General features: G+C 49.7%; 1 protein-coding gene across 3 annotated transcripts in view; it reads right to left on the bottom strand.

Annotated features, from left to right (window-relative positions):
• Positions 1 to 1,852: 1,852 nt before the first annotated feature.
• VPS8 (VPS8 subunit of CORVET complex) overlaps positions 1,853 to 13,849 on the bottom strand; it is a 300,505-nt gene continuing 288,508 nt past the window's right edge. For 2 of the 3 annotated variants that reach the window (XM_040252383.1, XM_040252391.1), the window contains 2 exons: positions 5,374 to 5,454; positions 2,191 to 2,483 (listed from right to left, as the gene is read on the bottom strand). In XM_040252383.1, the coding sequence (XP_040108317.1) occupies positions 2,334 to 2,483; positions 5,374 to 5,454 (231 nt within the window). In that variant the 3' untranslated portion in view covers positions 2,191 to 2,333. Of the gene's footprint in view, positions 2,484 to 5,373; positions 5,455 to 13,849 lie in introns of all 3 variants that reach the window. The other variant, XM_040252398.1, reaches the window with a different exon arrangement.

Here is a 13,849-nt window from a genome sequence, read left to right as displayed (position 1 = left end):
TTGGAGAAGGAAATGGCAACCTACTCTAGTATTCTTGCCTGGAGAATTCCATGGATAGAGGAGCCTGGTGGGCTATACAGTCCCTGGGGTCGCAGAATGAGCGACTAACTTTCAAATACTGTTTATCAGGTACAAAGACGAGACGGGCTGTGATGGACATTGCTGTGTTTTGGCCAATCAGAACCCCTCCTTTGTTCTCTTAAAGACCCCGCTTTCCTTTCCGAGGACCCCCTGCCCTTCCCTGAGGCGGCATAGGAGGAGCCGGCTCAGCTCAGGTACATGCCCTCCCTAAATGGGTGCCTGGAGCCCGCCTCCCCAAGATCCTTCCTCCTGCCACCTGTCACAGCCCAGGGGTGGGCACGTGACTGGAAGAGCAGCTGGAGCTCTGCACTGGGCTGGAATGTGCTGAGGGCTGCTGTTCTGCACCCCTGGGAGTGCTCCCCCAGCCCCATCCGCAGCACAGCTGCCGCCAGCCTGGATGTATCTCCAGAGAAGTCTCCCCTGTGGAACTGCTCTGAAGTGGGACCCGATGTCACTGCAGACTAGGACACATGCTAAGTGCCAGGAGAGGAGACGTACTGGGCCTACCTCAGGCTGGCACGTCCCAGGGACCAGCAGTGCCCAGCCATGGGGTCGGTTTCTCACCTACCCTCAGATGAGACAGGAGGGCTTTCCAAATCCAACCCAGAAGGCATGACCTGGGTATAAAGCTGTCAGCCTCTGTTCAGTGGTGCTGTGACTCGAATGACAAGGAACTCTTGGGACTGATAAATCAGGGAGGGGCTGGAGGAGAGCCGTGCTGCCATTTACTGGTCCTGGTGTGAACGGGCTCGGGTGCCAGTGAACTAACTGCCTTGGCTCCTTCGAGTATAGACTGAGGAAGGGCAGCAAGCGCTGCGTTTTGCTTTGAGATTGTCAAGCGCCTTTGGCTTTGATTTTAGACTCATCAAGAAACCTTCTGATACGGAGTTTGTGGAGTGACATCACTGGCTCTGGACTCAGTTCTGAGTTCAGATCTGTTATCAGCCACTTGTTGTGCATCACCTTGGTTAAATTTTCCCATGTAAGCCTCAGCTTTCTTGTCTGTAGGCCCTCATGCCTCTGATCGCTGGTCTTGTACTGTGGCCTCCTTGAACACACACCCCCACCCCCACCCCGTGCCACCGCCTTGCAGGAGTTCTGTGCTAAGAGCTCAGCTCACACATCTGGGCAGTATGCACAGGTCTGCACTTCGCATTCTCAGGCACGGGCTCCTTTAGTCTTTATTTTATAAAGAAACTGAAGCTGAGAGAGGTGAATTGACTTGGCTCAGGATCACAGCCAGGATGTGGCAGAAGCAGGATTTCTTTTCTATTTCTATATAGTTTCTACATCGATTTCCTGGGGGTTGTTCCAGGGGATCAGAAAGGGCCCAGGGTGATGCCTGGCACCTGGAGTGCTGGGGTGTAGACGGTTACTGGGGTGGTAGGAACTGGGGGCATCGGACCTGGAGCTGGACCAGAGCACTGCTCTACAGCTCTGGGAGCCTGGCCGGCCCCAAGTCTGCGGGGAGGACACCTAGTCTCTGCCTGTGTGGTGTGCTCTCCTGCAGTGGTTGGCTCAATGATGCACAAAGTTCTTGGGCCAAGAAATGTGAAAGTCCTGCTCTGGCAGCCCGGGCCCTGGCCGAGGAGTGCCTGGGTGGCTGGTGGTCTGGATGGAGCCTGCGACGCGGCTGCTTATGGAATAAAGGCAGGGCTGCCCCAGTCAGGGCCCTTGACTTTGAGCTAATAGAACTGAATTGTGGCCACAAAGGTTCTGAACGTCCTTTGTGACCTGGTAGACGGAGAGTGAGACAGTCAGTAGGCCTGCAGGGCATGAACGGAAGGCATTTATTGTTAGAGACAGCAGATGCTAACACTCAAATGGGCTTCAACACAAACATGAGGCAAGGGAGGTGCCCCGGCCCCCGCAGCCCTTCGCTCCCTCCAGCGCAGGTTTCCTTGATGCTGCAGCCCAGCACCCACTGTCCCTCTGGCAGCAGGGGGCAATGGCACCCCATACTAACAGCAGCAGAAGAGGGGCTGGGGTGGCCAGGGACTGGGCTGCTGCCCACAGAGCTCTGCCTGTTCTCCACTCTTGGCGGAGAGTCCAACAGACAAAAACGCATATCCTTAAATAACTGGATGGAGGTACATCGTGTTCATTTGCTTAATAAGCAAAACAAAATCAGCCTGGTGCCCAGGCTGCAACAACATCGGGAGGGCCAGAGTCTCTGCGGCTGGGGAGCATGGAGTCCTCAGGTGACCCCTCCCCTTGCTGGCCTGTCTCTGGGCTCCAGGCCAGGAAAGACTTCAGTCCTCGGTCACCGGGGGAGGGATGAGCTGCAGCTGGAAGTTCTCCTTCTGGAAGATGCTGTTGAAGGCGGGGCCACTCTGGGACCCTCCAAATGGCCTGCAGCTCTCGCCACTGCGATTCTGGGAGAGTTCCGTGAGGAGGGCCAGCTGCAGAGGAGGGGATGCAGTCAGCGGGGGCTGGAGGTAAGGCCGGGCATGGACCCCACATCTACCTCCAGCTAACAGTCACGGTGAGTCTGCACATGTCCACATCCTCTGGTAAGGGCTATGTTTCCTCCTCTAACGACGAGGAGGCTGGCGGTGGTAAGCCTCCAGGTGCGCCACACTGTGACGCTTCCTGAGCCTCCCTCATGCTGTGTACCCGCTGCAGAGGGTATGAGGCCCTGTTGCCCAGCTCACTCCAAACTCCCTCTCTCCTTAGTGGGCTTTCCTCAGAGTGGGTGGTGATCTCTGGCTCTGCACCCTTGCCTTCATGCTCCAGATAGCTCCTGATGGATGCCCCAGCTGCCACTCACAGATGCCACCTTCTCCTCTAAGTACCCTCCCTGCTCTGGTGTCCACCAGTAACACCCTCCCTGTTGCAGGCTCAGTGCTGGGGGACCTGCCAAGGAAGGCAGACTGTTGATCTAGCCTGCCGCTCGCCAGGAAGATTAGGCACAGAGCCTGATGCCCTAGCCCCAAGATGCCCTTGACGGTCAGAGGAGAGTGGGGTCCCACAGCTGAACTTCACCTGCAGAGGCAGCAGCTGTGAGGACTGAGCCGGCACCTATGGCAGGGCAGGCCCCCGGCGCCTTCCAGGCTACTAGATCATGCTACTAGGTCTTTCACATGAAATGTGTCTGATCCTCCACAACCACCTTCTGCATAAAAAAACCAGAGCCCTGAGAGGTGAAGTAACGGTCACCCCAGGGGCGAGTGGTAGCCTGGGGTTCAAGCTCTGGTCCCTGGGACAGGTTCTGGGCGGCAGGGTGGCCTGCGGCTCTGCCTCCCCTGGAGATGATGGCTGTCACCTGCGCTCTTCCCACTGCCCCAGGCTGGCTGGCTGCTACTGCCCTCCGACGTCTGATAAGGGTCCTTTCCTCACCTAGGTGATAGTGGCAGGAGGCTTACACGTGTGTGTCCTTCTGTTGAAAACTCACTGCAGAGGCTGTGGTAACTGGGGAGACATCTGAAGAGCCTCGGTTCACAGCCGATTTACGTAAAATACTCCGGCCCCTGGCGCTGCTCAGACACGTGACTGTGGTCCGAGACAGAGTCCTGAACCAGGCTCCCTGCAGGGACTCCCACTGCTGTCGAGCACGTTACAGAGAGGGGGTCCCGCGCTCTGCACAAGCCCCACCCACACCACTTCCCATCTCCTGTAACCCCCTGGGCTTCCCAGCCTCTGGCATTCTCTGCAAGGACTACTACATACGATGCCGTAACAGGACAGGCAACAGAGGCTGCATAAACACGACGTTCTTTCACATTCAGACACTGTGAAAGGATCAGTCACAAAAATATTTTTTGTTTTCCACTTCTGTACCTTAAGTGTTCTGGAAATTGACTGGGCCCAAAGAGTGGCTCAATAGTGTAAAGCAGAACTTCCTGAGAAAGGCCCAGAAACCCCACTCCCGGCAGAGCCGGGCTTAGGCTGGGAAGGGGCCAGGTGAGGCCAGGTCAGTGAACCTCCTGGAAGAAAAGCCTCTGTCCAGACCAGCTCTCAGAGATGGAACACCATTTTTCCTCTGGGCTGCCACCAACCTAGCAGGTGTGTGGGGAATGGGAAAAGGGAGCGCAGCACAAAAACAAGAGACAGTCTGTGCAAGCTCAAGGAAAGCGTAGGGAAGAAATCTGGCCCGACTAGAATTTAGGCGTGACTGGGGGGCGAGGAGGAGCTGGTTGAGTATGACTCTACCTGCAGGGGCTGGAGAGCCAGGAAAGTGTTATAAGCCAGGGGGTAGCAGGACTTAGGGGCTTGGAGATGGTGCTCTACAAGCAGCAGAATCCCTAAAGAAGGGACAGAAGTGACCTCCGTGAGCTGGAGGGAAAGGGGAGAAACAGATAGGAGACCGCCCTCTGGAGTGGGTGGGGTGGGAAGGATGAGCCCAGGGTGCTGGCAGGTGACTAGATGACAAAGAATGCCACACAGACAGGCATGGGCAAGGAAGAGCAGGGTGTTGTGGCATGACTGCCAGTAGCCCTCTAAATATGCACTCTTCTTTTACAGGAGGATTCAGTAGTTTTAGGGCTTTTGGGGTCAAGACCAGTTTCCCTAGTCTCCACTGCAGTTAGGTCACGTGTCTAAGTACTGGACAAATAAGTGGAAGTGGTGTATACAGTTTCTAGGAACTATCCTTAAATAGAGGGCTTATGAACTTCTTCCTTTTCTTCCACCTTGCTAACAGGAATGCAGATGTGATGGTTGGAGCTGGGGCAACCATGTTGAACCATGTGAGTATAATCCATATATTAGAGATGATAGAACCACAAAATAGAAGAAACCTAGAGAGAGATTCATGGAATGTGCCCTGGGATCCCTGCATTTGCAATTCTATCTTGGTTAAGCCACTACAATTTGGCATTTATCTTTCATGGCCAAAACAAATTCAACCAATGCAGATGTACTGGAGAGTTTGGGACTTAGGACAGATTTGCGGCAGTCATCAGTAAAAACCAAGGCTCCCAGATGAGGGACTGGGCTCATGCCCGCTTTCTCAGGGCTCAGGGCAGATCTGTGGCAGTCATCAGTAAAAACCAAGGCTCCCAGATGAGGGACTGGGCTCATGCCTGCTTTCTCTGGAGGCAGCACAAACACAGATACCCTCCTGGGTCCTCAGTCCAGGGTAAGTAGGGGACAGAGATCTTCCTACTTCCTCTGCATCCTTTGCCAAGTTGTCAGTGGCCCCTGGGGTCAGGGCTCCACACACCCTGACAGGGAGGCCAGGGCACCTTACAGACTGAGGAGGAGGCTGGAGTGAGGAGCTGGGGCACGGCATTGCCAAAGCAGTCATTATAAATAGGGAAATGAACATTTAGATAACCACGTGAACATTACCCTGGAACTTCCTCGGTAGAGATGGCAGAGCTGATCAAACGCTTGGATTTGCTGTGGATCCAGAACAGGTTCTGAGGTTGCCTGAGAAGTCAGAAACGCTAGGATTAATAACATCCAAGGGCAGCCTCCATGGAACATGACGCAGTGCTTCCTTCACGCGGAAGAAAACCCACGCTACCAGCAATCCAGAACTTCTCGACCCAGGGATCGAACCTGGGTCTCCCGCATTGTAGGCAGACGCTTTACCATCTGAGCCACAAGGGAAGCCATGAGCTAGTTTACTGAATATTTATTACAAGTGGCTGCACACCCCCTCAGGCCCTTAGTGCCAGCTCTAGGCTGACAACCTCCCTAAGGCTTCTCCCTGTAGCCTCAGTGTTTCCATACAAGTTTTCCTTGCACCCCCATATCCAGCACTGAATACAGCCAGCAAAGATGCCCCCCTTCTTTGTGCTGGTGGTGGGGATATGTTACAAATGAAAAATTATGTCATTTCCCTGCCTTATTGTAAAGCTGGTAGCTACCCAAGGGACTGAGATTTTAGTCTGCTTTTGGGAGGGGGGAAGTCTAATTTGCTTCTCCAGCAGTTTCGCCTTGTCCCACTGGTTACTGTGCCAACATCGTGATCCTGCTCTCTGTGGAGCCAATCCAGCTCACAGCTGGAGGAAGAAATGGGGTCCTGGCAGAGGCCGCTGTAGGCTTTGGAGTCAGAGGTGACCTGAAATACAAGTTCTGACACTAACCTGCTGGGTGACCCTTAGGCAGGTCCCTTCCCTGACTTGTGAGAAAGGAAAATGCTTCCTTATGGGCTTACTGAATATTAAATTAGATGAGATCCTTTATATAAAATGTCTTTTATCTGCTTGCCAACCCCCCCGACCCCCCCCCCCCCCACCATAAGGGCTCAGTATATGCTGGTTTTTATTACTACAATTCAGAGCATCCTCAGTTAAATGATGGTGTGTTTCAACGAGGAAGGTGTCAACATGAGCGCCCTTCCCTGAGAGCTGAGCTCTGGGACTTAAGGGCTGCAGATGGGGGTCTGAAGACTTGTTCTATTTACAGGAAGTCCTGGCAGGAACAGGGGAGGCAGAGAACAAGTAAACACCACCATGTATGGAGCGTTTCCTGCGTGCCAGGCCCTGTGTGCTGTTTGTGGCTGAGCTCGCTGAACCCTCATAACCGCTCTCGGAGGAAGGTGCTGCCATGTCTGCCCCTCCCACCCCCTAAGGATCTGAACTTTCAAAAGCACTGCAGTGTTAAAAGGTTATATAAACTTGTGTCCTAGGAATGGCTTTGCTTCTCTTCTCCAAATTTCCCCACCCTTAGGGGAAGAGCCCTAAGCACTAAGATGGAATGGGAGTAAGCACCGACCCTGCATAGACCCTGCTCGTGAGTGTGAGACGGCTTCACAGCTCCATCTTCTGCGAAAGGACATGCTCAGGATCGAAAGGGCAGCTGACAGTAAGGACGCTCACAGCGCCTGAGCTTGTGGAATCCTGCTGTGCTATCCTGGAGTCTGGCCCAGGCCGCAGGTGCCTAAAGTCTTCCTGATGCTCTCAGTGACATGGGGGTGATGGAGGTTGGCCCATGGGAATCCCAAGCCAGGCCGCCAGAAAGAGAGGAGGATAGACCACAGAGGCCCCACTTTACATTCTAGACTCACACCTCTGGGTCTCCAGACACATGGAGGGATCACTCTCTACTCTTGAGAATGTTCCAACTTGCCTTGACACTTTAAGAAACACTTCTCAATCTAATTTGGTAGGAAAATGATCCTGTTCTTGGAGAGAAATTATGTGGAGTATCACACTTCAGTTTATACTAAGTAAGATGCACAGGGGCGTTCCAAGCTAAAGATGATCTGAAGGTTTGAAAAATACTGCAAACCAAGCTCCAACAGGCAAGAAGAGAAAACACATAAATACTTCTGAGAGACTTAACATGGAAAACATGGTCCTGCCCTGATTTTCCACATCCCTCCAGTACTGCTGGCATGAACCGGGGCCAGGACTGGTTATGGACACCTGCCTTTCACTGGCCACACAGCACCTCAGCTGTGGGGCCTGCCATCCCCACAGTCCATATGACAAGGGACCAAACCACCCTGACCTTACCTTTGCTGATTCCGTGGTTACTCCATGATAAAGTTTAAAGGAGGGTCTAAGTGGAACAGAGTCAGGAATGGACTAGGTAAGGTGGCGCTGGGTGGGGGTGTTAAGGTGGTTGATTAAAAAGAAGGTTGTAAAAGCCAAGCTGGAAAATGACAAAGTGACAAAAGCAAGAAAAAGATCTCGTGAAATACACTGCTGCGCTTGTTATGAAAATGTAGATGACGAGCCGCTGAAGAAATGCCCATCCAACCCTGCGCTGAGAAAAACTGTATCGGACACAATCACTAGTTGTCCAGACTTTCTGCCAATTGTGTTTTCTGTTTGCTTTTGTCACAAAGGAACTCAAAGCTAAGTGGTCAGCTACGTAAGACTAGCAGCTGTACAGGACGTGGTGGCAACCAGATTAGGTTTTACATTATTTTCCATAGGCACACTGTTTTTTAAAATCTATATTTCTGCATTTATTTCATCATTGGATGTATTTTGGGAGCCAAATCATTTTGTGAAAGCGAAGGTCATGTGAGATCAGGAGTAGAAAAGGCATGTGACACACTCACAGATCATTCTCAATGGTGACAAGCTAAAAGCATTCCTTCTAAGGTTAGGAGCAAGACAAGATGTCCACTCTCATTACTTTTATTCAACATAGTTTTGAAAGTCCTAGCCATGGCATTCAGAGAAGAAAAGGAAAAGGACTCCAAACTGGAAAAGAAGTAAAGCCCTCACTGTTTGCAGATAATATATACTATACATAGAAAACCCTAAGGCCGCTACCAGAAAACTACTAGGGTCATCAATGAATCTGGTAAAGTTGCAGGATACAAAATTTATACACAGAAATCTCTTGCATTCTTATATACTAACAATGAAAGAGAAATTAAGGAAACAATCCTATTTGCCATCACATCAAAAAAAAAAAAAATCCAGGCATAAACCTATTTGAGGAGGCAAATAACCTCTACTCTGAAAACTCTAAGATGCTGATAAAAGTACTGAAAACACAAATGGAAAGATATACCATGTACTTGGATTGGAAGAATCAATACTCAAATACACTACCCAAGGCAATCTGCAGATTCAATGCAATCCCTATCAAATTACTAATTGTATTTTCTACAGAACTAGAACAAAAAAATCTGTATGGAAACACAAAAGGCCCTGAATTATTCCTTAAAAAACTAAAAATAGAACTACCATATGATCCAGCAATTCCACCCATGGGCATATATCTGGAGAAAGCAAAAGTGAAGTGGCTCAGTTGAGCCCGATTTGGACCCCATGGATAGTAAGTAGCCTGCACCAAGCTCCTCCGTTCATGGGATTTTCAAGGCAAGAGTACTGGAGTGGGTTGCCATTTCCTTCTCTAGGGAATCTTCCTAACCCAGGGATCGAACCCAGGTCTCTCACATTGTAGACAGACGCTTTACTGTCTGAGCCACCAGGGAAGTCCATCTGGAGAAAACCATAGTTGAAAAAGATACGTGCACCTCAGTGTTCATTGCAGCACTCTAGCTAAGGCACAGAATGTCTAAATGTCCATCAGCAGACGAATGGATAAAGATGCAGTACATGTAACAATGGAATACTATTCAGCTATTAAAAAAGAACAAATTATGCCATTTGAAGCAACATGGACGGACCTAGAGATGATCCGAGTTAGTGAAGTAAGTCAGAGAAAGGTAAATATAATCACTCATATATGGAATCTAATTTAAAAAGTGATTCAACTGAACTTACTTACAAAACAGAAATAGACTAACATTTCAAAAACAAACTTATGGTCACCAAAGGGAAAATGAGGAAAGGAAATGTGGAAGGGAGGGATAAATTAGGACTTTCAGATTAACATATACACAGTACTATACATAAAATAGATAACCAACAAGGACCCCTTCTGTCCATGGGGTCACAAAGAGCTGGACACAACTTAGTTACTGAACAACAATAAGAACAAGAAAGACCTACTGTATGTAGCACAGGGAACTCTACTCAGTATTCTCTAACAACCTGTACGGAAAAGAATCTGAAAAAGAATGAATATATGTAATGCATAACTGAATCACTTGGCTGTACACCTGAAAGTAACAACATTGTAAATAAACTGTACTCGAATAAAAAAATTTTTTTTTAAAGTAGAAAATAATACTGTTAAAAACAGCATCATGCTTTTGCCCCCAGGAAGCACTACATAGTTGATGAGTCTATTCCAGGCACAGAATAAACTCCTTTGGGAGTTTGCTCACTGAGGCAGCAAGTGTAGGAGTCTCAAATGCTCGTCCAACTCATGTTTTCTGATCTAGCTCTTCTTCAGTATTAATGTGTATAAGAACCACAGAGCGATCTCCTTAAAATGCAGATTATGGAGGGGGGTTCATGTTTGGGAACGCATGTACACCTGTGGTGGATTCATGTCAATCTATGCCAAAACCAATACAGAATTGTAAAGTAAAAATTAAAAATAAATAAATAAATAAATAAATAAAAAGAAGGTGTGGGGGTGGGGTCGGAGCCCCCAGGCAACACTTGGAGTAGCACCGCTAACCTGTACCCAGAACCACCAGCTGGACTTCCTGTCCTCACCCCGTCCTAAGGGGAGCAGGACCCACTCAGCTTACGGGCATTTGCCTTCTTCCCATTCAACTTGCCATTCAACTACACCACATCAACCAGACAACCAGCATTTCTCTTTTTCTAAGGTGTCCCAATTAGGCATGTTTTCAACAGTCATTGAGTTCACTTTCATCTTAGCAACCCTCAGGTACAGTAAGAAAATTTAATGTTTCTGCCACATGGTTTACTGGATTTAATTGCAAGCCCTACACCCACCTACTTTACCACGTAAGTTAACACAATTGTGTACACTGAGGTTCTAGGCTACGAGACCTGCCCAATAGGAATCAAAAATTCACAATCAAGGGTCATAACAAGAGCCTCTACCATATAAACCCTAGTCCCTCTCTCCTGGAGAGAAAAGCTGGAGTAGTAAATACGTTTAAATGTGCACACAAACACATACCTGGAACCACAATTGCAAACAGGATACGCCAATGCAAGGTGGCACTGAGTCCCAGGCTTGTCATCATATTCTGCTTGAGGCCCTTACACTCCTTGGAGATACCTAGGGAAGGGGTTTTCCAATGACATCCTTCAGAAACTGAAAAATGTGGTTGTTCCATGGGTGTGAAATAACTGAAGGTGACAGGTCCTTTCTGGTAACACAAGCCATCATCCTGAACAACCCAGATACTGAACAAAGGTGCCACGGCTGGGGCCACCCTGGAATCCTCCGGAAGCAGAGCTGCTGCAGGATGGGGATGCCCTGTTCCTGGCCAGGCCGTGCTCTCTGTGGAAGTCTACCTGCGAACAGGTCATCTGAGGAGAGAGCAGAGCTATCTATATAAGTGCCTGGAACCCAGCAGATGCTCACCTGTCTTAAAATCCTGCCTGGAACAAGACACAGCCTTTAAAAAAAAAAAAAGGAAGCATTCAGGGAATGACTAACACCTCATGAAGATGAGGATTTCTGTCTGCTTCTCCTTGGGTGCAGCAGTGAAGTGGGGTAAGGAGGAGGGCCAGGACAGGGCCCTGGGAGGGGGCTCGTCCACAGTGTCCTCTTCAGCTGGTTTATGCCCCACCCTATGCTGGCTCGTCCCCTCTCACCTCCGGGCCTCATGAATGGGGAGCCAGTTCTCTGGTTCAGGTATTTCTGGGACCTCTGCTTTATTAGCACCTGGGGTATAAAGATGAGTCAATCAAGAGGAGCTTAACATCTCATGGATTCTGGGACATGAGAAATACATAAGAAGATTTCATTTTCTCCACTGTTGATAAGCAAAGCGTGAGAGATTACTGAGGTATAATAACCATATACACCATATTTACCAGGGCAGCCTCGTTTGAAACAATGCTCTCACATTATCTACATATATCGTCAAAATGTCCCTGAAATTACACCATTCTGGGGTTCAGATTACACTCTTGCACACATGAGACACGGAAGGCTCGGCTCTGGTCCTCTCTGAGCACTTCTGTCAATAAATAAGCAGCCATGTGGCTGGTCCATAACTATACTGTGCTTCCTGTAATTGTCTACCTGTCTCCCTGTTAGCCTGTGAACCTGAATACCAGAGCTACTTCTTATTCATCCTTCATTCCCAGTGCTCTGCAGCCAGAAAATGTTCAACAAACATTTGCTCAACATCCCATATCCTCTTTTACTCTGAGCTGTCCATCTTAGGAATCAGAGTGGGCAGCAGCTTGCTCTCCCTGGCCCATTGTGAAATCACTGGCATTGTCTTCCTATTTCTAAGAACTTGATTTTGTAAAGACTCTTTGTGACTTCTGGCATGTTTATCCTGTATCTCAGTGAAATATCTATTTCGCTTTATTTAATTCACTTTAAGGGGAAGGATTATTTCTCAAATGTCAGAAAATACCAGCCCTTTTGAGAAGGAAGGGAAATCTACCAAACCATTGGGACTTGTGGTTAAAAGCCTCTTTCTGTTGTTATCTGGCATATCCTGAGCTGGACCCTCCATCGCCTGTGACCAAAGCCTGCCCGTGACACTGCGGTGGCTGGCAGCCAAAAGCCTGGGCTCTAGAGCCTGCCTGCCTGTGCCCACACCCCAGCATCACCATCGCTGGCACCACAATCGCTGGCAAGTTACCTATTCTCTCTGAGCTAGGGTCTCTATGAGCACAGTGAGAACAGCTGCCCCCATAAAGTGGCTGAGAAGATTAAGGAGTACTCAGTAGAGGCCTAGGACTCTGCAAGCCCTCACCAAGTGCTACTAACTGGAGGCACAGGAGGGCCTCCCTGGTTACACAGAATCATGGTCATGTGTACCTAGTCCTACCGTGGCCACTGAGCACAGAACGAAGAGACGTCAGAGCGCAGTGCAGACAAGGCTGGCAGCTCTGGCAATGAGAGGGCTGGCTGGGTGCTGCAGGAGAGAAGGGGCAGTGGGGGCAGCCTTGAGCACGAAGCGCCCCGAGGACAGGGCGCTGCCTCCCACTCACGGCGCCTAGCACTTGGTCCGGCACTGAACAGCTACGAAATGACTATCCTCTGATCAAACCAATGGAGGCGTGGGAAGGGTGAGCAGATTTTCTACTTCTTACATAGTCACTGAGGCGTTTCTAAACCACCTGGAACTTGCAAAGCAGGAAGGGGAATGCAGGGTGTGACTTCACACAGCCCTGGCTCCACCTGGATTCTGTGATGACTAGTGAGCAGTTCTGGCTGAGTTATTTAGCTTCTCTCAGGCAACAGCACCCCACTCCAGTACTTTTGCCTGGAAAATCCCATGGATGGAGGAGCCTGGTAGGCTGCAGTCCATGGGGTCGCTAGAGTTGGACATGACTGAGCGACTTCACTTTCACTTTTCACTTTCATGCATTGGAGGATATGGCAACCCACTCCAGTGTTCTTGCCTGGAGAATCCCAGGGACGGGGGAGCCTGGTGGGCTGCCGTCTATGGGGTCGCACAGAGTCGGACACGACTGAAGCGACTTAGCAGCAGCAGCAGCTTCTTTAGCTGCAAAACAGTACTCTCCAGAATTGTGAGCATCACACTGATATGTGGGTCCAGCACCTTTTTGGTGGTCAGTAAATGGCCGTGACTGCTGTGCCTGTGTTATGTCTGTGCCTGGGGGAAGCATCTGGAAGGCACAGCACTGGACTGAGAATATGGAAACTTGAGTGCTAATCTGGCCATAGGTCCCTGTATAAGCTGAACAGGTCCCACTGTTCTGATGGGTCTGTGTTCTGATCTATCGAAGGGCAGTGCTATCAGGGGCACAGCGCCATCTGGGTGCCGTGAGACCACAGGCATTCGGGGCATAAAGGCTGAAGGTGGTGGTGGTTACTGAGGCTAATCGGGGATCTTACTGCAGCATTAGAAGCAAGCTAAGGCAGCCACCTAGGGCGCTGTCACAAAGACCCATGATAGGGCTGAAGAGAGACAGCAGACTCAGCCTAAGATGCTGTACACAGAAACTGACCTGCTTATTCAGTGCCACGCTCAAAAGAAAAGTAGGAGCGCCAAACCTGAACACAGTCTCAGTTTGTGCTTTACAGTCCTTTATCCTTAAAGATAAAGCACCATACCTAGACCATCTAACCCACCAGGCACAGAACTGATCAGGAGTGATTCTCCAATTGGAAGAGAAAAATACTATCTGCTAGAGCAAATTTCTTTCCTCCCATGTAATGAAGTCCAGTAACAAGAGCTGAAAATTAAACTAGCTGAACATGAAGAAGAAATGTCAGCCCTGGACATGCCCTTGTAACACTCAGAATGAAAGTAAATCCAGTGGAAAACGAGGCCCTGATGATCTGGGAGAGGCCCAGGGAGAGGGAC

The sequence above is a fragment of the Oryx dammah genome, unplaced genomic scaffold (assembly GCF_014754425.2).
Source record: "Oryx dammah isolate SB20612 unplaced genomic scaffold, SCBI_Odam_1.1 HiC_scaffold_2, whole genome shotgun sequence".
Lineage (NCBI taxonomy): Eukaryota > Metazoa > Chordata > Mammalia > Artiodactyla > Bovidae > Oryx > Oryx dammah.
The sequence above is the reverse complement of the archived record's forward strand: the minus strand, read 5'-3'. Positions and strand labels throughout refer to the sequence as shown.